A 26,786-nucleotide genomic window follows, 5' to 3' on the forward strand; every position below is an offset into this window, starting at 1 on the left:
AAATGGAGTCGATTTCTAATTGATATTATGGCTTAAAAGAGAAATTAATGTTATGATACCAAAAAGAAAAAAAAAAGTACTAGTACCAAATATAAGGCCAGCCAACAAAGCTATTTATCCGCTAAAATGATCTAAAAATGTCAAAATAGTCAGTTTAATCTTTATCGATAACTGGTCAACGAGAGTCAACAATCAACAAAGGTCTTCTTTATGACTTGAGCTTTGGATTATCTACAAAAATAATTAAAATACTAGATAGGATTATCTGGCCACTAATTCAGATGGTTCAGTCAGTAAAGAGATCTGAAAATATAGTTTAGTTGATTGTGTCGAAGTAATGTAGTTTATATGTTTATGATCAAACTCTTCCATGGCATCTTGATCCTCGGTGTCCTACTTGGACTAAGACAACTATGTAGAGAATTCTTAATCCTCCTAGGATTGGTCTTATATATTATGATTAAATATATATTTCTCGGATACTTATAGAGTCGAAATAGAGTTAGTCTTTCTAAAAGTTATAATCATAATAGAATTTGAATCTAGACAATTTTGTCTTAATTGGCTATATTTCTTCAGCATATTTTGGTGGGTAATCAAAAGCCAAGTGACAAAGATTTTTATCCACTAAAATGATCCAAAAGAGTTAAAAGAGTCTGTTTGATTTTTATCGATAATTTCATAAGCTAAATTAAGTGTTATTCCTGAAAGAAAAAAAAAAAAAAAAAATTGATGATAGACCTTGTTTCTTTCAAATTTTTACTTTTTAGTCATAATTAAAAGGTATTTCTTTACGGGAAAACAATCAAATGCAATTAAAAAGAACATCAAAATATATAAATTTACAATTTGATATTGAAAGAAAAAAAAATATTTAAATTTTTAAAAAGAGAATTTCACTTTTTTTAAACAATGCTTTTTACTTTCTAGCTTAGTTATTTTCTGTTTAATATTATTTTAAAGATAAATCAGACAATATTAGCAAGTCAGTTAACTAACTAAGGTTTTAACCACTCAAAAATTTAATTTTTTAAATTTGTTAAAGCGATTTTAACGATGATTGAACTACAATGACAAAAGGTTAGTTAATTTTAGTTTGATGCATTTAAATTATTTTACAATCTAAGAACGAAATCATTTTATAGTTTCCACTTTGTATTCACTTATGGAATCTGAACGTTCCGAGGAGGACCACCATAACTCATCTCTTCTCAGTAATCCATGCATCTATTGTGGGTATGTAAATAGTTGTCTCTCGAGTACAGGTTTAGGTTCGGCCTCCATTAATACTATATTTAAATCTTTGATCACAAGTTATAATTTCATTTCTGTCCACGGAACGAATTGTATGAAATATTCAAGGGAAGGTGTAACCTGAGGGGCATTTTGATTTTTGAATGAGACACGGAAATGAAAAGTTAATAAAGGCTCGGACAGTTAGGGGTCCATTATGTTCCTTTCCTGGCGTTAGTTGTTGACTTTGATGGCATTATTATAGTTGCGGAGTTTGTAAAAGCCATCGATTTGTTCCTGTTTAAGGACTACGGATTGGTTTTTATCGACTTTCTCTTGTGTCAAATGGTGAATTTACCCACTGGATTTGGAGCATAATGTCAAAAAAAAAAAAAAGAATTTTTTAATAAATAAATAAACAATATTAAGAAGTAATTTATGCTGAAAATGTGGACTCATTTTTTAGTTTTTGTTTTTATCTCTCAGCCATCCATTCATACAGAAACAAAGAGAGGATGAGTGGAGAAGGAAAGGTGGTGTGCGTAACTGGTGGGTCGGGTTACATAGGTTCATGGCTGATTAAGCACTTACTTCAAAAGGGTTATACTGTCAAAGCCACTGTTCGAGACCCAAGTCAGTTTGTCTTTTTCTTTCTTTCTCCTTGTGTTTTCATTTGATTATGCATCAGTTATGCCATCAGGCTGTGTTTTTGGAGATTCGTTTTGCTCTTCTTTCTTTAATTCTTGGTTCTTTGCAATTTGCTTGTTACTTGTCATGATTGTTTGATATGCTTATATATAAAGAAGCAGATATGATGTGATTTTATTAGCTTAAATCTTGCCTAAAGTTTGACCAAATTAGGATGATTTTATAAAATTGGTAATACATGAGTAAGTTGTTGGTATGAGAGAATTGCGTTGGAGTTAATAAGATTTTTGTTGTAGAATCTAGTTAGATCAGATTACTCTAATGTTTATTATGTTTGTGTGGATGTAATATGGTTTTGGTAAAAAGCCATGAAATCCTAGTTTTAGGGAAAGTTAGTACTGATGGTTAGAGATTGTGTCAGGTAAAGTGCTCCGCTTGTAAAAGTATTCTCTCTATAGATCAGGGCTGCTGTAACAAAGAAATCAAGTGTAAAAAATGAAGAAGAAAAAGAGGAAGAAATATTCTGCTTTTTGCTGAGGTTTTTGTTCTAAGTTTCTGTCTTATGAGTTTCATGTGTTCTGAAGTTTTCTTTATGGTTTAAAGCTACTATTTTTTTTGTTCTTTGTTTTCTACTCTCCTCTCAAAATCTAAAAAATTCAATATTAGAACTTAATGAAACTAATATGGTAAGACAATGTCATTCATGTCAAATGTTCTTTTCAAATATGTCACAGGTGATTCAAAGAAAACAGATCACTTGCTTGCTCTTGATGGAGCTAAAGAAAGACTTCATTTGTTCAAAGCTGATTTATTGGCAGAAGGGTCTTTTGATTCTGTAGTTGATGGATGTGATGGTGTTTTCCATTCAGCATCTCCTGTATTATTTTCAGCAACTGATCCACAGGTTCATTTCTCATACCTTTTGCCGCCTTATACCTACATGAGAGGTTATAATAAGAACAGATCCAATTTTCCATTCGTCTGTCTTAATAACTCTTTTCCATGGAATGGGTTGCCTTATCAAAAGTAAGTTTTACTCGTACCAGCATTGGCATTTTTAGTCATTAGGTTTAGCTGTCTATCTTATTTAAATGGCAGTGTCATTTATGCTTATAGTTTAGAGGTGTTATGGGGTATTATTAGATTTCTTTATTGCGTCATAATGCATACATTGAATACTTTCGTTTCATTTTGCTGAACTGCAGACAGAACTAATTGATCCTGCAATTAAAGGAACGCTTAATGTACTTAAATCATGTGCAAAAGTTAAGTCTGTCAAGAGAGTTGTCATAACCTCTTCTATGGCAGCAGTTTTACGCAGTAGAAGACCTCTGACCGCTGATGTGGTGGTTGATGAGACTTGGTATTCAGATCCAGAAGTATGCAAGGAATTAAAGGTGTGTTTATGTGGATTCCATATTGATCATTTGACTTTCCCTTGAATCTAAAACTGAAATCTACTGATATCCTATTCTCTTCAGCTTTTTGCTTTACTTGTTCATGCCTCTTACATGTTACTGCAACTTGATTTATTTTTATTGCAGGTTTGGTATGCACTTTCAAAAACCTTAGCGGAGGAGGCTGCTTGGAATTTTGCAAAAGAGAATGCAATTGACTTGGTAACAATAAATCCAACATATGTGATTGGCCCTATGTTACAGCCAACTCTTAATTCCTCTGTGGAGATGATTCTCAACCTCATAAAGGGTAGTCTTCTGCAACCATTGGGGCTTCCAAATAAACTAAACATATCCTTGTTACCTGGATGAAGCAGTCTGCCATGCAGCATGATGTTGCTTTAGGGTCTCTTCTGATGGAATAATGCATTTAATCTTTTCGGTGCAGGAGCAGAGACATACCCAAATGCATATTATTCATCGGCTGATATTAGAGATGTTGTAGACGTACATATTCAAGCTTTTGAGGTTCCTTCAGCTAGTGGAAGATATTGTGTAGTTCCAAATGTGTTGCATTATTCTGAAGTAGTAAAGATTATCCATGAACACTACCCAACTTTGCACCTTCCTGAAAAGTAAGTGTTGTGTGTTTGGCAGTCATGTCTAGGCTAGTCATCTTTTGGATAACAGATTTTATAGTTAGGCGGTCTATTCAAGTGAACATTTAAGATCAATTTGTGACAGAATCATAGAGTAGCTAGCGTCCTTAACCCTTCAATAGGAAAGTATAATTGTAAGATTCTCTGGTTTAAAAAGTAAAAATGTGCTAGTGCAATAGGATTTGCACATATAAAATTAGTTCTTTCTGTGCATATGAACATTGTTGAATTGTTGCACTGTTCTTCTGAGCTAATCTTGTTCCCTGAAAGTCATTCCTTCGACATATTTCACAGCCTGTGTTGTTCAAACATTGCAGATGCGACGAGACCCAATTACTTTCTCCATCTTTCAAGGTATCCAATGAGAAAGCTAAAAGTTTGGGAATCAACTACATTCCTTTTGAAGTGACTCTCAAGGGCACTATTGAAAGCTTGAAGGAGAAGGGTTTCCTCACTATCTGATTTGGACTATACTTGATGGCGAAGTAATATGTATAAATAAACAGATGGGAAAGTTTCAAAGACTGTAAAAGGCGCTTGCTTGCCGGAAACATAAAATAATTTTCGACACAGGAACATGAATTCCATAATATATTAATTTTCATAATCTGTACAGCTCAAGCAGTGCAAGAATTATGATTAGGGTCATATACTGCTACTACTTGGGGTCAATTGATTTTTTTTCTTCTAATTTTCTCTTCTGTTTTATTTTCTTTTTCTTATTTCTCCTTTTTGAAATCTGACTTTTAAGAAAAGTAGAATAAATCATCATACGTATTTTAGACTCAAAAGAATACCGCTCAAAGGCGAATTCGAAATTATAAGGAATAAGGAAAGGAAATGAAGATAATTATATCTAGTATCATCTCAAAGTACATTCACCAGAAATTGCCGGTCACACTGTCATAAAAATAACAAAATTGCACAAACTAATGAACTAAACGAGAAATAAACTGAATGCACCGCAATCCCAGAAGATGGAACAGTTCACTTGATTCCCGAGCGGTGGAGAAAGGAATTGAATGAAGAGTCAAGACATTGAGATGCTATGACAGCAATATACTGATAGAAAGGTGAGGTAATCCTAATCTTCAATCTGTAAACACCATAATCAATGGTTGCAAAACTGCAGTGGCCATGAGAAAATAGGTTTGATTCTTCTCCAAACATTCCGGTATCTGTACTTACATTCTTGTTCTCATGCCGTTGTGCCTTATATTAATGTCTCCAGATATCATATGAGAACTGCAGACTATTGTCCTTTTGACATTTCAATCATTCCAGCCAACATTTCTTGAATTTGCTTATCTAGCCCATCCACAGCTTCAACACCCTATCCTTACCACCAGATGCTACCTTCTCACCATCAGGACTCCAATCAACAGCATATACCTTGCCAGGATACAATCAGAATTCAAGATTAGCATATACCTCGCCAGGATACAATCAGAATTCAATATGGCCCTTTGGAATGGGAGTGAAACTTACCTCATCTGCATGACCTGGAAGGTCTTGTTTTAACTTTTGTGTCCGGATATCCCAAACCTGGAAAATGAAAAATAACAGTAATAAATAATTAAGAAAACAAATTAACATTAGAGACGAAGAAAGATATTCTCACAGTGGATTTTGCACAATTATTATATCCATAAAATGCTCCTTTTGCTTAAATTGGGAGGCTGTAGAGGATGTATAACCACTGATCTTTTCAAGAGTTGAAGTCAGTCAAGTTTACCTTCAGTGTTGAGTCTTTACTCCCACTCAAAAGAAGTCTACTGTCAGCGGACCAGCTGGGGAAATTCACAGAACATAATGATTAACAATATAAAGTATAGGTGTCGAGAAACAATAACCATGAAAGCAACTCGAACCTGATTTGATATACAGGCCCAACATGTCCTCGAAAAGCAGCAACAAATTTTCCAGTCACGCCGTTCCATAACTTCACTGACCTATCAAATGAGGCACTAGCCACCCATTGCCCATCGGGTGAGAAGTAGACATGATTTACAAGCTGTAACAACCAACAAGAAACACATGTAACTTGAAGCAAGACATTTAAGCAATAATATGTATTAAATTTCAAGGATCCACATATCTTACAGAGATGGTAATATATTCAAAGAGTACAATTATGGTACAGAAGCATCTATTATCAAAATCGAGCATTTCACTCCAGAAGAAAAAACCAACAAAATAGCAAGAGGGAAAAAGAAAGCTTCTCCACTATGGAAAAATATCACCAAGGTTATATGGTTAGAAAAGCAAAGAGTTGAAAGAATAATTTGGAATCTGCAGGACAGAAATCGGAGATAAACATCTTCATTCCCTTAGCACAATAGTTCATAGCAGCAGCAGCAGATTTCAACCAAAAAAGAAGTTGCGGAATCTTTTCTTTTCTAAATATGGCCTCTTCCATACACACAGTGAGTAGAGCATCAAAAATTTCTAGCTTCTAGCTTTTTCAAATAAGAAAATGGGAGGTCAAAAGGACAAAGATACAAGTAGTGGAAATGGAACCTCAAAACACAAAAGTTCTAGCTTCTTAACATTGCATTCCCAGAAAGCACAAACAAAAACTAATATGAAAACCAGTACAGAAGAGCAAGCATATACTTCATACCTGTTGATGACCTGTCATGCGGGTTTTGGGGTGTTTGCTAACAGCAGGCTCCCAAAGAAACATAGTAAAATCATCAGAACCGGAAACTAATCTCTCAGGGCTATTGCCTTTCATTTTGTTGTATCTTTCCAGAGCAACCTGCAAATGCTTTGTTATACAATTGCACAAGGTAATCCAACATAGAGACACAGAAATGTTTAATCCAGTCCATCAAGAGGCACATTGCCATAAAGGATAAATTCCAATATGGGAGGGGAAAAAGAGGATAGACATTTTAATTCCATTTCTGTGGCAAGAAGTCCATTTCTGTGACCATTCTGTTCTGAACTCTGAAGGAGTATTCTTGCAACTAAGGTGATTTACATTTACTTCATTTGCTTGCTAATGTCAATAACCTTAATTTAGAGAAAATATCTTCCAAACATTGAATTATTAGTCTTCAAATTGTTGAATTTTTCCTAAACATCCATGAAATCTTCAGCTGTCCACTGTTCAAATAAAAGACTAATATTTATTCTGATAAGGAACTGCCTCCCACTCTTCTACGCAAGCAGGAATGGAATAAATCATTTATCTAATAAGAAGATAAAAGGTAGTAACTAGTAAGACAGGTTTCAGACGAGATAGCAGATGTGACTGCCTAGAGGTTCCCAATCTCAGCCTGTGATCCCATTCAATCTAGTATCCAGATATTCAAATATCAATGAAGTTCTACAGTTCCACAAACGTACATCCCAGTGATAAAAACTGAAAAATACTCGAGTTCTCAAGATTGATGGTCCTATTGCAGTTAAACAAAATGCATTATTGAGTCGAACATACAATCAGAAACATTTAAATTGCCTCATAGAATCCAGTCTTGTGTTTCCAGAAATTAAGCTATAGAAAGACGATAACACATACATATAGTACCAAACAGAAACATTAGAATAACATGTTCAGAGACCATAAATAATGATATGAACCAAATAAAAACGTTTACCTTTTTCATTTCCTCTGGTGAAGAATATGTTTTGCCAGTATGATCAAAAGCTCCAGTGCGAAGAACATATTCAGTGCTCAAAGCAAGAGAGTTGACCCAATGGCCATGACCCTAGAATAAGTATTGAATAAACAGGAAGGTCAGAAGGAATGCCAAAACTAGAGGATAAAAGGCTATACTGCATCAATGATTCTATAGTCGAAAAAAAATAAAAAGAAAAGGAAAACAGGACATCACAAATGTAAAGGGTGGTCAACAACAAAAACAAATAGCATTAAAATTACCACTGAAAGGAAACATAACATGTTTCTTTTTAGAAAGAAAAAGAAAAGATTCAATAGCACTAGAGCAGCTCAAAGAATTATGTTTTTGTTACAGCTGTAATGTTGATTAGGAAAGAAATAATTAGAGCTTGATTATAGGGCTGATTTGTAAGGATTATAGAGTTTGATTATAGGGCTGATTTGTAGGGATTATAGAGTTTGATTATAAGGCTGATTTGTAGGGATTAGATAATAGTGTTTCCTAGTCTATACCTTGTAATTTTGTATAAATACCTGTACATTTTGTTGATCAAAATCTTTCTCTCATCTCTATATACTACAACATGGTATCAAAGCACCGAAACCCCATTTAAATTTTTTTTTGGGCTTTTGGGTTTTATGGTTTTCTTTTTTGTTTTAGACGATACAAGGTCTGATTTCTCAGTTCACCATCTTCCAACTTCTAGTTATTGTCACCACCTATACCAGGAGGTGCGCCACACGCCGATCAGTCACTGCCCAAAGTTAAGTCACCAATGTCCTTGCGCGTTAGTCACAGCGGTCACGAATCGCCCCTACTCCCACTTTCATCCTCCACATCCAGTTCCTTTCAAATTTACGTGGTTGTGAGGTTTCTCTTCATATTCAGAAACTTATTCAATATTTTTTTAGTTTTTGTTGTGTGTTTCTGCCTCTATTTTGAATTCTAAACCTTGAGAATGTCTGAGAAAAAGAATATGCTGTCGGAAGTGATTCCTATAGTAAGAAAAGTTATGGAAGACAAGTTTGATGGTACAAATTATTTAGGCTGGAGTCAGACTGTGGAATTATATCTGATGACTGTTGAGGAAGATAACCATTTAACCGATGATCCTCCCACTGATGATAGAAAACAAGCTTGGTTAAGAGATGATGCTCGACTGCGTTTAATGATATGCAATTTGATTGATCGTAAGGTGGTTCGGTCAGTGAATCATTGTAGATTGGTGAAAGATTTGATGCAATACTTAGCATTTCTGTACTCCAGCAAAGGGAATATTTCTCGTACTTTTGATGTCATTAGAGCAATTTTCAAATATGAAAAGAGTGACAAAGATGTGACTAGCCTTTACATGAATTATAAAAATCTTTATGAGAAGTTTAATATGCTACTCCCGGTGTCTTTAGATATCAAAGAACAACAAGTTCAACGGGAGAAACTGATCATTATGGGTTTTCTTGCTGCTCTTCCATCTGAGTTCGAGACTGCCAGATCTCAAATCCTTTCCAGTTCTGAGGTTTCATCTTTGGAAGATGTGTTTCATAGGGTGCTCCGAGTTGAGAATTCCAACTCATACTCTGCCCAGTCTAGTAGTGCTCTTGTGAACCATAATACTACACCTAGATCTGGAAAAAAGGTCGAGTCAAGTAACTCTAATCGAGGAATTGATTCAGAAGAAATCATATGTCGCTATTGCAAGAAGTCCGAACATATAATCAAGAAATGCAGAAAGTCATAGCGCAAGAATCAGTCAAAGCCATCAGCTCATATTGCCTCCACTCGAGATACTCCTGACTCAGTTCTCATATCTGCAGATGAGTATGCCAAATTCTCACAGTACCAAAAGGTTCTAAAGTCGTCATCTACTTCCGCTACTGCAATCGCCGATTCAGGTAAACCAAATACATGTCTCCTTTCCTCATCTTCCAAATGGGTCATTGATTCTAGTGTCACAGCTCATATGACAAGTAATTCTAAACTATTCTCCTCCTTTCAGTCAAATAATTCTAGTTCTCCTGTCACTTTAGTTGATCACATCATGTGTTCTTGGTTCTAGCACAGTTATTCCCACACCGTCACTTCCTTTACACATTGTTTTAAGTCTACCTAATCTATCGTAATTTATGTTAGTAAACTCACTCGAAGGCTTAACTATTGTGTCTCATTTGTTCCCGATTATTGTCTTTTTCCAGATCTTATGACAAAGAGGATTATTGGTAAAAGGCATGAATCTAGAGGTCTTTACATCTTTGACACCACTATTCCAAAATCAGTAGTTTGTTATGGAGTTGTTATTCCTTTTGAGGCACATTATCGATTGGGTCATCCTTCTTTACCTCTGTTAAAGAAGCTCTCTCCAGAATTTTCTAATTTACCTTCTTTGGATTGTAAGTCTTGCCAGTTTGTTAAACATCATGTGTTAGCCTCAGTCCTAGAGTCAATAAACGAGCTATGGCTCCCTTTGAGTTAGTACATTCAGATATTTGGGGTCCTTGTCCTGTTGTGCCAATAAACTGAATTTAGATACTTTATTATCTTTATTGATGATTACTCTCGAATGACCTGGTAATTTTTTATGAAAAATCATTCTGAATTGTTCTCATTTTTCTGCTTTTTGTACTGAAGTTAAAACTCAAATTAACCTGTCTATTCAAATCTTGAGAGTGACAATGCAAAGGAATATCTCTCCGAATCTTGCCAAAAATATATGCTGCAAAATGGGATACTTCATCAAACTTCCTATGTTAACACACCATCTCAAAATGGGGCGGCTGAGAAAAAGAATAAATACCTTCTTGAAACTGCCAGAGCCCTACTATTCCAAATGAAAGTTCCTAAACCTTTGGGCAGATGCAGTATCCACAAAATGTTTCTTAATTAATCGCAGCCTTCCACTATTCTTTTTGGTGAGATTCCTTTCCGCGTACTTTTTCTCGGTAAATCATTATTTCCAATTAAGCCTAGAATTTTTGGTTGTACATGTTTTGTCTGTGATGTACGTCCTCAAAATACCAAAATCCTTAAAATGTATCTTCCTTGGTTATTCTCGTGTTCAAAAAGAATATAGGTATTTTTGCCCAAGTCTTAATAGGTACTTGATGTCAGTTGATGTCACCTTCCAAGAACAAACACCATTTCTTCAAACCTCCGAGTCTACTTCTTCACAAGAAGATGATCTACTTATCTATAAGGTTACATCCTATAATCCTCCTTGAATCCAGCCACCTATCACACAGGTTTACACTCGCCGTGCTCCACATCCTGAATCCTCTCCTATTTTTCCAGATTCATGTCTTCCACCGGCATCTTCGTCATCAGATCCCATCTTCAATCCTAGTCTCATTCATGATCTTGATCTTCCTATTGCTCTTCACAATGGTAAATGTACATGTACTTATCCTATTTCTTCTTATGTGTCTTATAATCACTTACCATCATCATCTCATTCTTTTATTGCTTCATTTGATTCTGTTTTCGTCCCTAAGACTGTTAAAGAGGCTTTAACCCATCCTGGTTGGCGTACTGCTATAGTGAAAGAGATAACTGTTTTAGATACTAATGATACTTGGAACTTGGTAGACCTACTTACAAGTAAAAAGGCTATTGATTGTAAGTGGGTTTTCACGATGAAAGTCAATCCTGAAAGGTCTGTTACTCGGCTGAAAGCTCGTCTTGTTTCTAAGGGTTATACCTAAGCATATGGTGTAGATTATTCTGAAACTCTCTCCTGTTGCCAAACTTCTGTCAGACTATTTATTTCTATGGCAGCTATTCATGATTGGACCTTTCATCAGTTGGATATTAAGAATACATTCCTACATGATGACCTTCAAGAGGAGGTTTACATGGAGCAACCACCTAAGTTCATTGCTCAAGGGGAGTATAGGAAGGTATGTCGGCTTCATAAATCCTTGTATAACCTGAAACAAAGTCCCCAGGCTTGGTGTGGGAGATTCAGTCAAGCAGTTGAGAGCTTTAGTATGTTGAAGTGTAAGTCTGATCATTCTATCTTTTATAAACAGTCTGCTAAAGGCATCATATTGTTGGTGGTTTATGTAGATGACATTGACATTACTGAAAGTGACATTACAATTGACATTACTGAAAGTGACATTACAAGAATTTTTTCTCTTTAGTCCTTCATACTCAGTTTCACACCAAAGATTTGGGTTTACTAAAATACTTCTTAGGTATTAAGGTGACAAGAAGTCAGAAAGGAGTCCTGTTGTGCCAGAGGAAGTATGTACTAGATTTATTATCTGAAACAGGAAAATTGGGGGCTAAGTCATGCGACACTCGAATGGCTCGAAAGAGGGCAAGTTGTTTGAAGACCTAGAGAGATATAGACGAACAGTTGGAACATTAAATTATCTTACTGTGACTCATCCTGATATTGCATATTCACTTAGTGTGGTAAGTCAGTATGTCTTCTCTCACAGTTGATCACTGGAGAGCAGTGGAACAAATTTTGTGTTATTTGAAAGGTGCACCAGGGCGAGGCATATTATATGGCAAACATGGCCATACCAGGATTGAGTGTTTTTCAGATGCTGATTGGACAGGATCTAAAGAAGATCGAAGGTCCACTACTGGCTTTTGCGTTTTTATGGGTGGTAACCTAGTTTAATGAAAAAGCAAGAGGCAGAATGTTGTTTCTCGTTCGAGTGCAGAATTAGAATACCGTGCTATGTCGAAGTCTGCATTGAAATTATGTGGATATATCAACTCATGACTGAAATAAGACTCAAAACTTTAGTTCCAGTCAAATTGTGGTGTGATAATCAAGTTGCCCTTCATATTACTTCGAATCCTATTTTTATGAACGAACTAAGCATATTGAAATTGATTGTCATTTCGTTCAAGAAAAGATTCAGTTAGGTTTTATCTCTACAAGTTATGTGAGAACTAGAGAACAACTTGAAGATATCTTCATGAAGGCTCTTAATGAGACTCGAATAAAATATCTTTGTAACAAGCTGGGCATGATCAATATCTATGCTCCAACTTGAGGGGAGTGTTACAGCTATAATGTTGATTAGTTAAGAAATAATTAGAACTTGATTATAGGGTTGACCTGTAGGGATTATAGAGCTTGATCATATGACTGATTTGTAGAAATTAGATTATAGCTATAGTTGTTAGGCAGACTTCAAGAACAGTCTCTTTTCCTAAGGATGTCCATTATTGTAGACAACCACAGAGAGAAAAGATGTGAAAGAGTCAAATATAGACAGAAGCTGGAGGAGGAAGAATAGAGGAAAATTGTTTTAACAAAAAAAAGAGAAAAAGAGATTACTAAATCTTACAGGTTTTCAGATTAAATAAAATTACAATGCAGCAGTTAGGCATGAATAAAATGCAGAATGCGGTAATGATACCAAAATACATGTGTTTTATGCAATTAGGAAATGAGAGCAAGACTTGAGAAAAACTGGAACTAGTTAGTATCTAGAAAGTACCTTCAATTCACGAATTAACTTTCCCTGTGTAGTCTCCCAAACTTTGATGGTACAATCTTGGGAGCTGCAAAAGTTGAGAAGAAGATATAAGTATTGGAATGGACAGTTAATGACATGTCGGATTATTGGAATTGATTAGAACAAGCCCTCAATTATCTATTTCGATTTATTTTCTTTTATAGAGAAATAAAAAAGAGATCCACTGGGGCATAGCTGTAAGATATAGAAGCAGAATAAATGTTTTTTTTTTTCATTTTTTCGTCTGTGGATTTTTTCTTTAATAAATATGGTTAAAGCACAGAAAGCCCTTAGTATCACAATACTGTAGTAAATAAAGTTTACAAGTTAAGACTGTTTATATGAAGTTTATGAGTCAAAATCAAACGGCAAACAATGCAGGGTACCTTCCAGAGAAACCTTCCAATGTATTCCATAGCTAAAATAAGAAATCACTAGTTACTATTAATGCTTGAATCAGTTCACCAACTATATGATAAATAAGCTTCAATATACAAATGCACTCCCTATTTTCAGTTCAGTTCAGTTAGCTTTTTTCTTCCCTTTTTTTCGTTTGATTGTAGGAGAGAGGAGAAGAAAGTTTTTAGGTATTGTTATGCAAAAAGTTTACTGAATTATTTTAAAATGCATAAGGCGAATAATATTCAAATGGTACAGCAGAAGACAACAGAACCAACACTAGATTTCCTATTTAAAAATAAGTAGCAACACGGGGACTAATTAAATAAAGATACGCATAAAAAATAATTTGCAAGTCTTTAACTTCACATGAAGGAGTTTTTAGCTATCTAACCTCGATTCATTCCAACTGTTAAAACAAAAAAGAATACATACCCTGTATAAATTACTCCGTCTCCACCCCATTTCACACAAGTTATAGCAAGTGTATGACCAGTGAGAGAAATAACACACTTCCTCAATGAAACGTCCCATATGCGTGCATCACCATCTTTGCTAGCACTAACAAACCGACGGCACGGAGCGCTCAAGTGGACTGGTTCCCAGGAGATACCAGTGATCCATTTTTTGTGGCCCTAAGACATGAAAATTTCTATAATTAGCATCCATTTTTATTAGGATTAGCACATCAATTAATAAACTGAAGAAAAAATGTTAGAGAATTCAAACAATTTTAGCCCTTGCAATAAGAACATTCAATTCGGGAAGAGAAATAACTCATGATATTGTTGTACAATCATATTTGGTCCTTGCTAACAAATTCAGTAAAAGTAGGACCATAATTTATAATCTACGAAACTTGCATCAATCTTCATGTCTTGCAAATGATGCAAGAACCAAAATTTCCATTAGAAAGAAAAAAAAAAGACACATGTGCACTCACCTTACCTTTTAAAGTTAAAAGGGAGCTTAAAAGAAAATTTAATTTTTTTTTCCACAACAAAGTTACCTTGATTATTTGAAAAAGAAGAAGAGTATTTCCAAATGATTTTCCAAATGATGAGAAGATTCCGTAAGAGCATCTTTTACATCCAAAACTAGGAAAACGTTTTTAATGATTGCAACAATTAGTTGTCAAGTTAGGAATGAATGTCAGTCATTCAAGAATGGAGATTTTACCACAAGCGGATTGCCAAATGGCTTTCCAGTCTGAGGATCCCAACACTGAAGTTCGCCAGCCTTGCTCCCACTCACGAGATACTTTCCGTCTGGCGACCATGCAATACAGAGTACCCAATTTTTGTGTCCTGAATGAAAGAGTTAAATAACATTAATAAGTAAATGGAAAGGCATGGATATAAGGAACCACCATCTCTTTTCAGTACATTCTAATCCTAACTGGTGAAGCATTAGTTATCTGTACAGGTGCACTCACTCACATACACGCATGCACAGATCAAAGCTCATTTTCACTGTTAAGCGTGGAGCAACTACATTTAGTTGGAACATGAGAATCAAAGGACATCTTCAATTGCTAAGATGATCAATCTGAGATCCAAATAATACCAATTGGAAAACTTACATTGGCTGCTAAATAGTAAAAAAAAAAATATATGTTTCTAAAATCCAAAAATTCATGATATCCAAATGGCGTTTTCTCTGTGTGCATGCATGTTTTCAAGCAGCAGCCTTAACTGGGAAAAGAAGTAAGGTCCTCTAGAATTCAAACCTGTACATGTAAACATTGGTGTCTGGGTACTAAGATCCCATAGACGAACTGTGGTATCCCCAGAGCCACTTGCCAATTGTCGCCCATCAGGACTGAAAGCAACTGAAAGAACAGCTTCTGCATGACCTGTTGTGCAACACCACATTTAAGAAAACAATTGAATAATTTTAAACTGCATTGTGATAAATTAACCTATAGCAAAAAAAAAAAAATGAACTCGTGCCATACCGTTCATGAACAGATAGGATAAAAGCATTCTTTTCAATGTCAAAGGCCAAAGCCATCATGTGCAGAAAAAAGGTACCAAGATTCAAACAGGGACATTAGTCTGCAGAACTAATCCATTTGCTTGTGTAAGACTGCAAGTACATCCTTATCTTTTGACTTCGAATAAAATTTCACATATTAGGAGATGAATGCCCTAAACCCTCAGTCTCAAAGAACTTTTGCTGTATTGTACTATAATATTAGTTCCATATCATACTAGCACTAGAAGCCCTAGAGCCTAACCAAAAATCCATAACTCCAAATCCAATCTAACCTCATTTCAAACAGTTCATTGCATTCTTTTCACAGAGGTGAAATTTGAAATTAATCATACAAGAATCACAAGGCACAATATTTCAATATCTACTGTTCCCTCAATTAAGAGGAACAGTCCAGTGAGCCTGACTAACCAGGCCCCACCAGTCACTTTCATTTCAAGAAATAATTATCGAATTAAATATTCCACAAACAGGTAGGCTACCATATAAAATTTTAAACGGAGATTTTAGTAGATGTTCACGCAATAAAACCAACATCATACCAGCAATAGTTGCCGAACAACGATTAACAGGACGAATTCGGAAAACAGCTTGCGGTTGATAAACAATGGATAGTACCTTCTCCACAGAAACTGAAAAGGTCGATAAAATAATGATTAAACAGATTATCACATTGAGCCATGTAAAAATGTCACCCGTTTCTACATTATTTATAAACATCACATACCTTTATTTTTCTGTAAGTAAGTTTCAAGGGGAACAAGAAGCTCCTGATCTGATATATAGAAAGAAAATGGCAACTTCTCTTCCTGGACAAACCAAAAAGCCAAAGATTAATCACTCTGGATTTCCTTTACTTCTTCTTATTAGTAGTAATGTAATCTGTAGTAATGTACGCACAGAGTATTAAAACTATAACTTTGACTCTTTCAATAACAAACCCTATTAACTATTCACTCAATTTTTAACATATGCTCAAAACAAATGTTCCAATAAATTTCTCAGCAACCAAAACAAACCCTTCTCAAGTACATTCAAAGATCCCATAATCCAAAAACCCATAAAGGCTCCTAATTTTAAGTCAAATTACAAACCCAGTTAATTATTCATTTAATTGCCAACCTTTGTCCAAAAAAAATGAATTTTTGATATAAATTTCTTAGTAACAAGACAGACCCAGTATCACAATAACCAATATACTAACAACAAGAGGAGTAATAAAAGGGTTTACATTGTTGAGAAGTTTATTGACGATCAATTGAAGCTGTTGTGGACCAGAATTCTGTGGAAGATATAAAGGAGCTCCTAAAGCTGTCCCTTCTCTATCTGCGAATTGGCACATCACGTTATTCACTGTCTCTACTTCCATTTTTTTCTTTTCTACTGCTCTAAAATTAGGGGTTCTGTAATGGGTATGTCTGTGTATATGTATGTATATGAAATGGAATAGATTAATAATATGGGGGGTTTTGAGTTATGGTTTTTCTTTTTTGTAATGTTACGCTGAAGAATTAGGGCTTTTGTTGGGTTTTAAAAGTGCCTGTCAGTCACCGTTATGAATTAACAATATTCCAAAAACTCGAACCGACGGTTCGGTTTGTGTTTGTTTATAATTTTGCTTTAATGAAATACTTAAAATCAGTTTGAGAAAAATTTACTTTAACACTATGAGATGATAAAAACAAAAAAGTGAATATGTGGAGAATTACTCTGGATCGTCTTTAGCAAATAAAACTTTTTTAGAAGTGTAAGAGAATAATTTATAAAAGTTGAATTTAATTACATCTCAATCTTAATTTATGATGTAAAAGATTTTAATTCATAAAAAAATTAAAATATAGTTAATTATTTCTTATTTCTATAATTATAAAAGAAATTAGATCAATTAATTCTTTTTCCTCCTATTTGATGAAAATTATTATATAATGAATATTTGATAAAATAAATATTTTTTCTTTATTTTTATTTAATTTCTTTCTCTTTTTTTAAAATACATTCCTTTTCTCTCCCTTTAACTGAATTAATTAAAATTCATTACTTATTAATAAAAATATTCTAATATTAACTAAAATTTTAATTTTTTTCAAGTAGCTTGTATGCAGTTTGATTTATTTAGCTTCTTGGTCTTTTATCAAATTTAGTTCTAATTATATTTATAAAATTTAATTTGTTCAGTTTAGATATTCATCAAATTTTTAATTATTTGCTAGGTCAAGTTTAATTTATTTTTGAACCAATACATATTTTATATATATATATAAAATTGCATGTGTGTTGATGCAGAGCTGAAATAGTATATTTTGTGTTCATATGTGTCACGACTCATTCTGTGGACCCATGACCGGCAATAGGGAATGGCTTAAGGTCACCGAATCCCGTAGTAAGTCTGACACTCACTAACTCAATCAAATCTAATCTCAAATTAATATTATTAAAGCCACAAATAATCTTAATAATTATATTTTACTTAATTACTTCGGTCTGCTAGAAAAATTAGGCGAGACCCGAAACTCAGAAAATTACCACAGATACCTCTACTATTACTACTGCGGAGAATCTAAGATTTTACATATTAACGTACCGAATCAAATACACCACCCGATGTTGAAGGAGTCGGGTTACTAGATAAGAGTCGCGGGAAGACTAACAGTCATGAATCTAAAAAAAAAGTAAATTGTTAAAATCAAATAATCTAGAGACTATTGCAGTCTTCACATAAAATATTAATTATTCGAATCAGTATATCAAACCCTGAACATAAACACAAATCATAATACCATCATACCATAATAGAAAATAAATAAATAAATAAAAATATATTTTTACTTTTACGAGACGAGTGGCTCAGTAGAACCCTAACCCCAAATTCTAGTAGCATTTCGGCTCTCTTAGTCCAACAGGTCTGGCGCCCAAAGAGCAAGCTCGATCAGGGTCCTTACCTCCAACCTGAACACTTGAATTCCAACTAAGCCGACGCCCATAGAGCGTTGCTCGATCGGGGACCTTAACTCCGGCAATCAACTGAACTCAGCGCAGAGAGCAATGCTCGATTAGGGCAAACAAATCCATAATAATCTTATGTTCATAATCATTATTGGTGCGCACGCGGTCCTGATGTAACCCACCAGGTGGCATGTTCTACGAAAGCCACATTTCCCAAAACGCAATCATCACATTTAATAAATATCATTGTCTAAAGAAATCATTCAACGCATATCAAAATAAAGATTAAAAATTTAGGGTAAGGCAACATGCAATTCGTATCGAAAAGTAATAATATATGTATTATTATAACGTTACTAATTATAATGTTTATATTATTTTCAATAATTAATAATCAAGTAAAATTCTTTATATTACGATACTAATAATCATATTAAGCATAAATTTCTAAAATAGCATATTAAATTCAAACTTAGCAATAGTGCAACGATTAAGTGACTTTAACTCACTGATTTGGCGACCTCCTAGCTCTGCTCCGAGGCCTCAGTTAGAGCGAGCCGAACAGAAAGATCATCTAATCACGGAAAAATAATTTATCAAAACACTGAAACAATCGATCGTTAATCTTAGATCTAGACTCCTAGGACTGACTGTCTAAGAATTCCGATTTGGGAGAATTCCACCGAAAATCCGGCAGAACCTCCCCTACAACACGGACATTTACCCTCCGTAAAACGGGTCCAGGACCTGCCAGAAAAACACTAGAAATATCCAACAATTTAATACAACGGGAGTCGGGTCCTCAAGACTTCACTAATTTCCCAACTCTACCACACAGCACAAAAATCACGAGGCAGGCAAACCGACAGACAATTATTTTGTACTCACAAATATTAAATACTCAACACAAAACAATAAGCACGAATTAAATCAAAGAATTTCCAAAAATTAACGGGCCAAAGAAAATTACCGAAATGCTAGATCGCTCGGTCGACTCGCCTCCAGCCGCCGGAGTCCGAACGACGATCCAAACTCACTATTGGACTCGAAACAACGCGCTAATGACGATCCCTGCTTCCGATTGTTCGATCCGACCCCCGATCGTCTGGAGAGAATTGCGGACGATCTCGGCCGTCGATTCGCAAACGGAGTCCGATCGCCACGAAACTAGTGCCATTGCGAAGCTTGAGCTGAGGAGAGTCGGGATACGTCCTCCGATTGTCCATAGCTCGCCGGAAGCTGAAAAATGCGGTTGCCATCACTTCGCCGGAACTCCTTCCTCTGGCCACCAAAACCGATGCCGCCACTGCCAAAAGGAAGCTCTCTTCGAGAGGAGCTGATCGCCACTAAGATCAGCCAAAAAGGCCGCTAGAAACGGCAAGAACGGCCTTCTTGTTGCCTCCGCGTGCTTGTCGCTGCGCCAAGACGCCCGCCTGGCGGTCGTCATCGACGCCCGCAGCGCCCGCCTCCTCCTTCTTCACCGCTTCTTCTTTCTCTCTCCCCGATATTCTCTCTTCCTTTTCTTCTTTCTTTCTTTCCAATATCGACATTAGGCCCCCAGACTTTCCTTCCTTACAATTTGGTCCCTCAACTTTTTGAATTACTTACAATTTCGCCCTGCAAAAACTCCAATTAACTGCTAAACTTCTTTTTAGCCTTTCAATTAAGCCCCTAACTAATTAATTTGGGCCAAATTAGAATTATTAAAAATATTCTGGGTATTACATTCTCCCCCCTTAAAAAAAAATTGTCCTCGAATTTAAAAGAAAAATGGCTTCACTCAAGACTGAAACTAATTAGAAACCTCTCATCTCCACTCGGCTTCTCGAGAACTTTCTTTAGAAGAAAATAAACTCAACCACAAGACCCATTGACAGAACCCTTAAACAAAACTGGCGAACCTGAGAATCTGCGATCCTGACTTACTGCTCCGCGGAAATCAATGATTATAATAATAATTAGCAAAAAACATTTAGATCTCCATATATGTAGCAATATTATTTTTATCTTTTATTATTTTAAAAATCAATGCTATTTTTCATATTATAAATTATTAGGATTATAGTTTTTTCTTTATATAAATAATTTTTTATCTAAAGAAAAGATTATGGGCCTAGCACTTTAGATTATAGGAATAGATTCACTATTTTTAAATTAGTATGACAACAAACTAATTAATCAAGTGTTTTTAACTAATTAAGTATAATTTAATAATTTAATATTCATTTATTCTTATAATATAACAAATATTTCAATTAATAATCATTAATTAATTAATTGGATTAACACATATTTTTTACTTGTGTTTTCTATCTCTTATTTGGTATGCAAGTATTTAGTTTCATAGTTATGTAATCATTGTTTCTTATTCTTTATAAAATAATTCATTTCTTATTTACATTTTTGAATAACTGTAATTGATAATTTTATAATTATTTGAACTCTTTATGCAACCATACATAACTAATAAAATCATTATTATTTATTTTTTATAATGATTAAAATTACTAATGGATTACCTTCATATATAATTTTATTTTGATTAAAAGAGTTACTAACCGATAAAAGTATTTGCATTGAAATTTAATTGTTTTTTTTATTTTTAGATTATAAATAAATTCTAAAAATATTATATTTTATTTAAATTTTCAATTTTTGACAAAACAAACAAATCTATAAACGTACTAAATATTTTTATTAAGTTGATATTTTACAACTAAACGTGTTAAAAAATATATATCGAATTTAATTTGATAGCTTGAAATTTTGCTATTAATATACGTATTGAATTTCATTTCCTATTTTTAAATTGTGCTATAATAATAATTATAATTATAATTGAAATATAATGATATATTATATTATTAAGTCACTTATGATATGTACAAATTAATTTCTATAAATTACATATAAAATATATTAAATCCGATATAAGTTTAATAAATATGTATTTTATTCAATAAAAATATCATAAAGATTTATTATAAAATATTTATTTTTATTTAAAAATTTAAAATTAATTATATAACTATTTAATATGTTAATATTTTTCTCATAACTCTTAATATAAAATTAATTATTAATTATTATTTAATTTAATAATGTCATTATTAATTAGCCCATAAATTAATATATAAAGGGCTCGTATTTTTTCACCATTGGAATTGACCCTCCAATTGAAGCAAAATTTAGTTGAGGATCCAATTCCAAAATCGAGAGACAATTACAGGGAGTCATTTATGGATTTAGCCTGATAAAAATTTAACCGGCGGTCTATACAAATGAACCGAACCAGCAAATACGACAGACATATCATATTAATCAGATGATGGCGATGGTCTCTCCTGCCGGGTTAATTGCACTGCTGGTACCAAACTTTCGCACTTTTTTCCAAATGGTACCAAACCTTCAATTTGTTTTTTTTGGTACCACTCCTATTATTTCTGTATCTTCGCCCGATTACAGGGAATCCAAGCACTTATTTGATGATGTGGCTGCCGGATTTTGAATTCATAACACATCACTTGCCACATCTGTTGCTGACTCAACAACTTAATTCTTAGTCAGCAATTAACTTAATTCCTTGCCACATCTAGTTTTTATTCCCAATTTATAACCCTAAACCCTAAATAAAAAACACTAAAAAGGAAAATTCCCAAATTATGAAACTAGTTTTTATTATATTGATCGATTTACTTTTTCTAATAATCGATTATGTAGCTTCCTTGTTCTTTATTGTGTCGTATTGGATTACAGTGTGTTTAGTGTTGGATCTATATGTGCATGGTGACTTTGTCTGTCGAACTGAAAGTGAAGCTTCGTCTCTTGAACAGAAAGGAAATCCGAGTGCAAGTTTAGTTATGCTCTGTTATAGTAAGTTTTGGGGATGCTGTCTTAGCTTACATTGATATGTTTTGAGTTGTTACAATTGAGCTGCTGAATGAGTACAAGAATGGATTAATTTGCTAAATTCAAAGCTGCAGAAAATGAAAAAAGAAATAAGGAGCATGAAGTGCAGAATGGACCTGTCTAAGCTTGGCTAGTATGGATTGTTATTTTTAAGATATAGCTTTATTTAAAGATGTATTATGGATTCAGTAGTAGTATTTACAACTACTGTTAGTTATGTAATTTACTGATAAATGAAAGAAATGATAAATGAGTATTTAGTTTTTACAGTAGTTGATTAATATTGCTTCATATGAATGTTACTGTTATTATAAATATGCACAGACATGTCCTATATAAAGCAATCCTCGCAACATACAAATTGAGTGAAAATAATTGTACTATGTTGATTACTTTAATGAAATGTTTAAACAAAAAGTGAATGGATGTGAAAATTCTGTCCACATGAACCCTACACCCAAGGCTGTCAAAAGCCATTACAAAAATTGAAATTCTGTCAAAGGACCACATGTTAGGTCCACACATATATTAATATATTAACAACACAACAACCAAAATAAATGTTATTTTTTAAGGTTTCCAATTGTAATTCCTTTGTTCTTTGCATTTCCTAGAGGCCTCCAAGCTCTCTTCTTTGTTGAAACACTTCCATCAATCTTCTGTTTTCCTTTGTCTTATTTTGTTCTTGTGGTAACTCCTTCAGTTCCAAGATCTTTGCTCAACAACCTTGGGGGTTTGAAAGTCTTTTTTCCCTTAGCTTCAGTCCATCCTTTCTATATTTCTGAAAGTCTTCCAATGGTCAGATCTGGTGGCAGCTCACTCAACAAATCATTAATGCTTTTACTCTTCTTGCTGGTAGGTTTTGAAGGTGATGTAGTAGAGTGAACTGGAGGTTTTTCTAATTCTTTTGTTGATGGTGTTACATTGAATAACTGTATAATAAAGTCTCAAGTTAGCAAACAGTTGACATTACTGAATAAATATTATAGGTGACATATTACTTACCTGTGACAATGGTATTAGCGGTGACAAATTATCAAATGTTGAAGTCATTCTAAAGGAGTACGTATGTAGGAGCTACATTATCAGGTTGGTCATCTATATTATGTGCAGCAGTAGTTGCAGCATTTGATTCCTTTTCCTTTTCTTATTTTTTTGTCTTCCTCTTCACCTACAATAAGAAAGAAAGAAATTGAAGGGGTATTATAAACCAATTTGATATAATTTACTAATATTTGGTACCAATTTGATATAATTTACTAATGTTTGGTACCAATTTGATATACTTACAGGCATAAGTAAATGAGAAGAATGGCATACTTACAGGCAGTTTTTCCCTCCTTGTAGAAGCACCAGCACCATGAAACCTCTTGTTGTAGCCCTTAGCACCACAAACTGTGCATGTCATCACAGAGCCCTTCTTGGTGACCTTAGCATTTCTGACCAGACCCTCCATCTCTTCTTCCTCTAACCTTCTCTTTCTAGCAGGTATGCCTTTTCTAGGTTTTATTAGTTTGGGGGGTAAGACTGGTGGGGCAGTTGCCCTAGGCCAAAATTATTTACTGGTGATTGTGTTAATCAAATGGCTATAACATTTTAGGTATGTTTCAACCTTGTAGAAGTCATGTATATAAAATTCAGGGTTCTTATTGTTATACCAAATTGCACATACAACATGACAACAAGGTATTCCAGTTAGATCCCACCTCCTACATGTGCATGTCATTTCTTGTTTGTTAACTACAAACTGTCCCCCTGGGCCAACCACTTGAAATCTCTCACCTCCAGACCACTCTGTTGTAAACATCCAGCAAAATTCTTTGCTTTTTTCTAGTTTTTTCAATATCTTAGGGCAGTAAGCAGATGCCACTCTTTTCATAGCATCCCTGTTCTTATGTATCCTCTTCATTAATTTTGTTCTTATAACCTCATTTATAGCTATGACACCCTTGCTTCTAGCATCTAAGATAAAACTGTTAAAACACTCACATAAGTTGTTTAACAACATGTCACACTTAACATCAGTCCTAAAATGAGATCTAGACCAGTAATGAGGAGGGATGTTATTCATGTAGTTATGTCCATGATGTGATGCTGCTGCAAACTTCTCCATTATCCTTTAAAAAATCTGGACATAACTTGCCTTAGCAGCACCCCAGACAAGTTCTTTTAACCCTAGACTATTAAATTTCTTCCTAAAATTATTATGCACATGTCTAACACAAAATCTATGTTCAAAATTAGGGAATAGTTCTTCAATGGCAGGAATAAGACCCTATTCCAAAAGAACAACACACAATTAATACTATTATGCCAAAATATATGGAGGAATAGAAAAGCAAAATGTGAAGAGTATTTACCTTCTGCCTGTCAGTCATAAACACCTATTGATAACTGTTTGTTATCCCCACATCTTGAGCCAGCAGCTCCAAAAACCATTTCCAGTTCTCCTCGTTTTCTTTTTGCACAACACACCATGCAATTGGGTAGATGAAGTCATTTGCATCTAAACCAATAGCTGTGAGAAGCTGTCCTCCAAATACTCCTTTCAGCCAATAACCATCCAAAGATATGAATGGCCTACAAAACTTAAATCCTTCCTTCAATGCAGCAAGGCACACATACATGCTGTTAAAAACACCTTCTTGAGAAGTAATCATGAAGGCTAGAAAACTGTTCTGTCTCATCACCATTGATAAATGTCAAAGCAGCATTTCTTGCTTTCCATGCTTTCAATCTGGACACTTCAACACCAGAATCTTCTTTTACAACTTGTATGATCCCTTCAATTGCCCAACTGGGATCAGCTCTGAACCTTTCAACATATTGTTCAGCTATCCAATTGGCATTAACATGCCTATTGTATGCCTCTCTTGAACAGTTGTGGATGAAATTGGCTGACTTTATCTGCACTGTTTGTTTGTCTGAGTTCAGCAAGTAGGCCCAAATATAAAACTGGCATCCTTTCTTACATTTTGCCTTGCATTTCTGCCTTGTATTTGGCCCAAATATAATCTGGTTTCTGCTTTTGATTGATGAGCTCTTCACAGCATCCTTGAATTGTTTAAAGGAACTGAAGAGCATTCCAATCTTGAACCAGGGATTTGCCATGTCAGTCTCCTCATTAAACACAGGCCATCTCTGCTTCCTTGATTCTGCATCACTGTGTTCAGATGAGGAGCATGACACCAGCTCATCTGATGGACCATAAACTGTTGCATCTGTTTCTTCAGACAACTCCTCAGCAGGTTGCCTAGCACTTGTAGAACCGGATGGTCTGTCCCTCTCAAGCTCCTTATCAACAAACTCATCATCAGCATCTTCATCCTTCAGGTCATAATCAGAGTCCACAAACTCACTGTTCTCTAAATCTGTATCACTATCCTTACAGCTGCCATCATCCTTATTTTTCATGACCTCCTCCCGGATTACGCGACCGCTGACTTCGACTTGTTCCCTACCTTTTTCTTTTGTTTTCCACTTATCCCTACTAAATATATGCATTAATTGAGAACCCTCCACAACCATTGCCATTTCTAAAGTATTCTTATCAGTTTCAAGGCTTCTCAACCCATCACTTATACTCTTTGTAGGATCCTTCCACATGATCAGCTTTGTTTCAGGATTCATTGAATCAATTTCTATCATGGATATCTTATCTAAACTACAAAAATCCACAACTCCTATATCCCATAGCTTAGGTTCACCTCTAACATCAACTCCATAATCATGCCAATACAAAGTGAAGTATTCGGAATTAGGCACTGTAAAATAAATTAATTAAACAAATATGAAACAACCACACACAAGCAGTGTTTATAAACAAACATCATCAACATTCTTTGCAATTTTTAAAAAGGAATTAGGGAAAACTTAGCCCCTGCATTGTTAACTTCTAAATAAATGCAGCATGCATTACTTAATGAAAGATGCAAAATAGCTTTCAATAACTACAGAATCACTATCGGTCCGCTTCTACTTATAGTATAGTGGTGGATCTTCGGCTTTCTCCCTTACTCGCCAGTCGAGTGTCATTGTTCTACAATTCGCAAAGTCCAGGTACGAAGAAGAAGGTCAGAGACGAGAAACGAAAGATTCAGAGATTCTTCACAATGGAGGTGGAAGTCGAGCGGTTTGCGTTGATTTTGGAGGTTTCGTACCAACGGTTACTTTTGGGTTAGCTTAGAGGAAAAAATTGAATTGGGTGACAATTTCTCTCAAATTTTTAGCTCAAATTTAAAGTAATTAGTTAATTGCTGATTAGTAATTAAGTTGTTGAGTCAGCAACGGATGTGGCAAATGATGTGTTATGAATTCAAAATCCGGCAGCCACATCATCAAATAAGTCTTGGATTCCTCTTTCGTGCGGCGAAGATCTGAAATAATAGGGTAGTGCAAAATAAACAAATTGAAGGTTTGGTACTATTTGAAGAAAAGTACGAAGATTTAATACCAGCGGTGCAATTACCCTCTCTCTCCAGCAATTAACGCCTCTCC

At 34.6% G+C, this 26,786-nt stretch overlaps 2 protein-coding genes across 3 annotated transcripts; one reads left to right on the forward strand and one right to left on the reverse strand.

Annotated features, from left to right (window-relative positions):
• The first annotated feature begins 1,055 nt into the window (after window positions 1-1,055).
• LOC8259291 (phenylacetaldehyde reductase) lies at window positions 1,056-4,628 on the forward strand. 2 transcript variants are annotated; one of them, XM_025157086.1, is made up of 7 exons: window positions 1,056-1,080; window positions 1,720-1,866; window positions 2,616-2,785; window positions 3,087-3,278; window positions 3,426-3,588; window positions 3,727-3,913; window positions 4,255-4,628. In XM_025157086.1, the coding sequence occupies exons 1-7, from the start codon at window positions 1,071-1,073 to the stop codon at window positions 4,397-4,399; spliced, it is 1,014 nt and encodes a 337-aa protein (XP_025012854.1). In that variant the 5' UTR covers window positions 1,056-1,070; the 3' UTR covers window positions 4,400-4,628. The 2 variants fall into 2 exon arrangements, with proteins under 2 accessions (XP_025012854.1, XP_002517788.1); XM_002517742.4 differs by lacking the exon at window positions 1,056-1,080 and adding an exon at window positions 1,447-1,581.
• Window positions 4,629-4,765: 137 nt separating this feature from the next.
• Window positions 4,766-16,969, reverse strand: LOC8259290 (notchless protein homolog). Its single transcript, XM_002517741.4, has 13 exons — window positions 16,669-16,969; window positions 16,165-16,246; window positions 15,980-16,069; window positions 15,172-15,297; window positions 14,622-14,749; window positions 13,878-14,077; window positions 13,026-13,089; window positions 7,543-7,653; window positions 6,561-6,698; window positions 5,809-5,951; window positions 5,673-5,727; window positions 5,426-5,482; window positions 4,766-5,329 (listed from the first exon to the last, which is right to left on the reverse strand). The coding sequence occupies exons 1-13, from the start codon at window positions 16,804-16,806 to the stop codon at window positions 5,246-5,248; spliced, it is 1,416 nt and encodes a 471-aa protein (XP_002517787.1). The 5' UTR covers window positions 16,807-16,969; the 3' UTR covers window positions 4,766-5,245.
• Window positions 16,970-26,786: the final 9,817 nt, after the last annotated feature.

This window comes from Ricinus communis, chromosome 6 (assembly GCF_019578655.1).
Source record: "Ricinus communis isolate WT05 ecotype wild-type chromosome 6, ASM1957865v1, whole genome shotgun sequence".
NCBI classification, from domain to species: Eukaryota; Viridiplantae; Streptophyta; class Magnoliopsida; order Malpighiales; family Euphorbiaceae; genus Ricinus; species Ricinus communis.

Bases quoted from the DNA above. Each gene is read 5' to 3' on its own strand.
- LOC8259291 (XM_025157086.1), top strand. The intron at 1,867-2,615 runs GTCAGTTTGTCT...AATATGTCACAG, and splicing joins AGCCACTGTTCGAGACCCAA to GTGATTCAAAGAAAACAGAT. The intron at 3,589-3,726 runs GTAGTCTTCTGC...TTTTCGGTGCAG, and splicing joins GATTCTCAACCTCATAAAGG to GAGCAGAGACATACCCAAAT.
- LOC8259290 (XM_002517741.4), bottom strand. From the start codon at position 16,806: ATGGAAGTAGAGACAGTGAATAACGTGATGTGCCAATTCGCAGATAGA. The intron at 16,247-16,668 runs GTAAACCCTTTT...TGGTTTGTCCAG, and splicing joins TCAATAAACTTCTCAACAAT to GAAGAGAAGTTGCCATTTTC. The intron at 16,070-16,164 runs GTATGTGATGTT...CGACCTTTTCAG, and splicing joins TTACTTACAGAAAAATAAAG to TTTCTGTGGAGAAGGTACTA.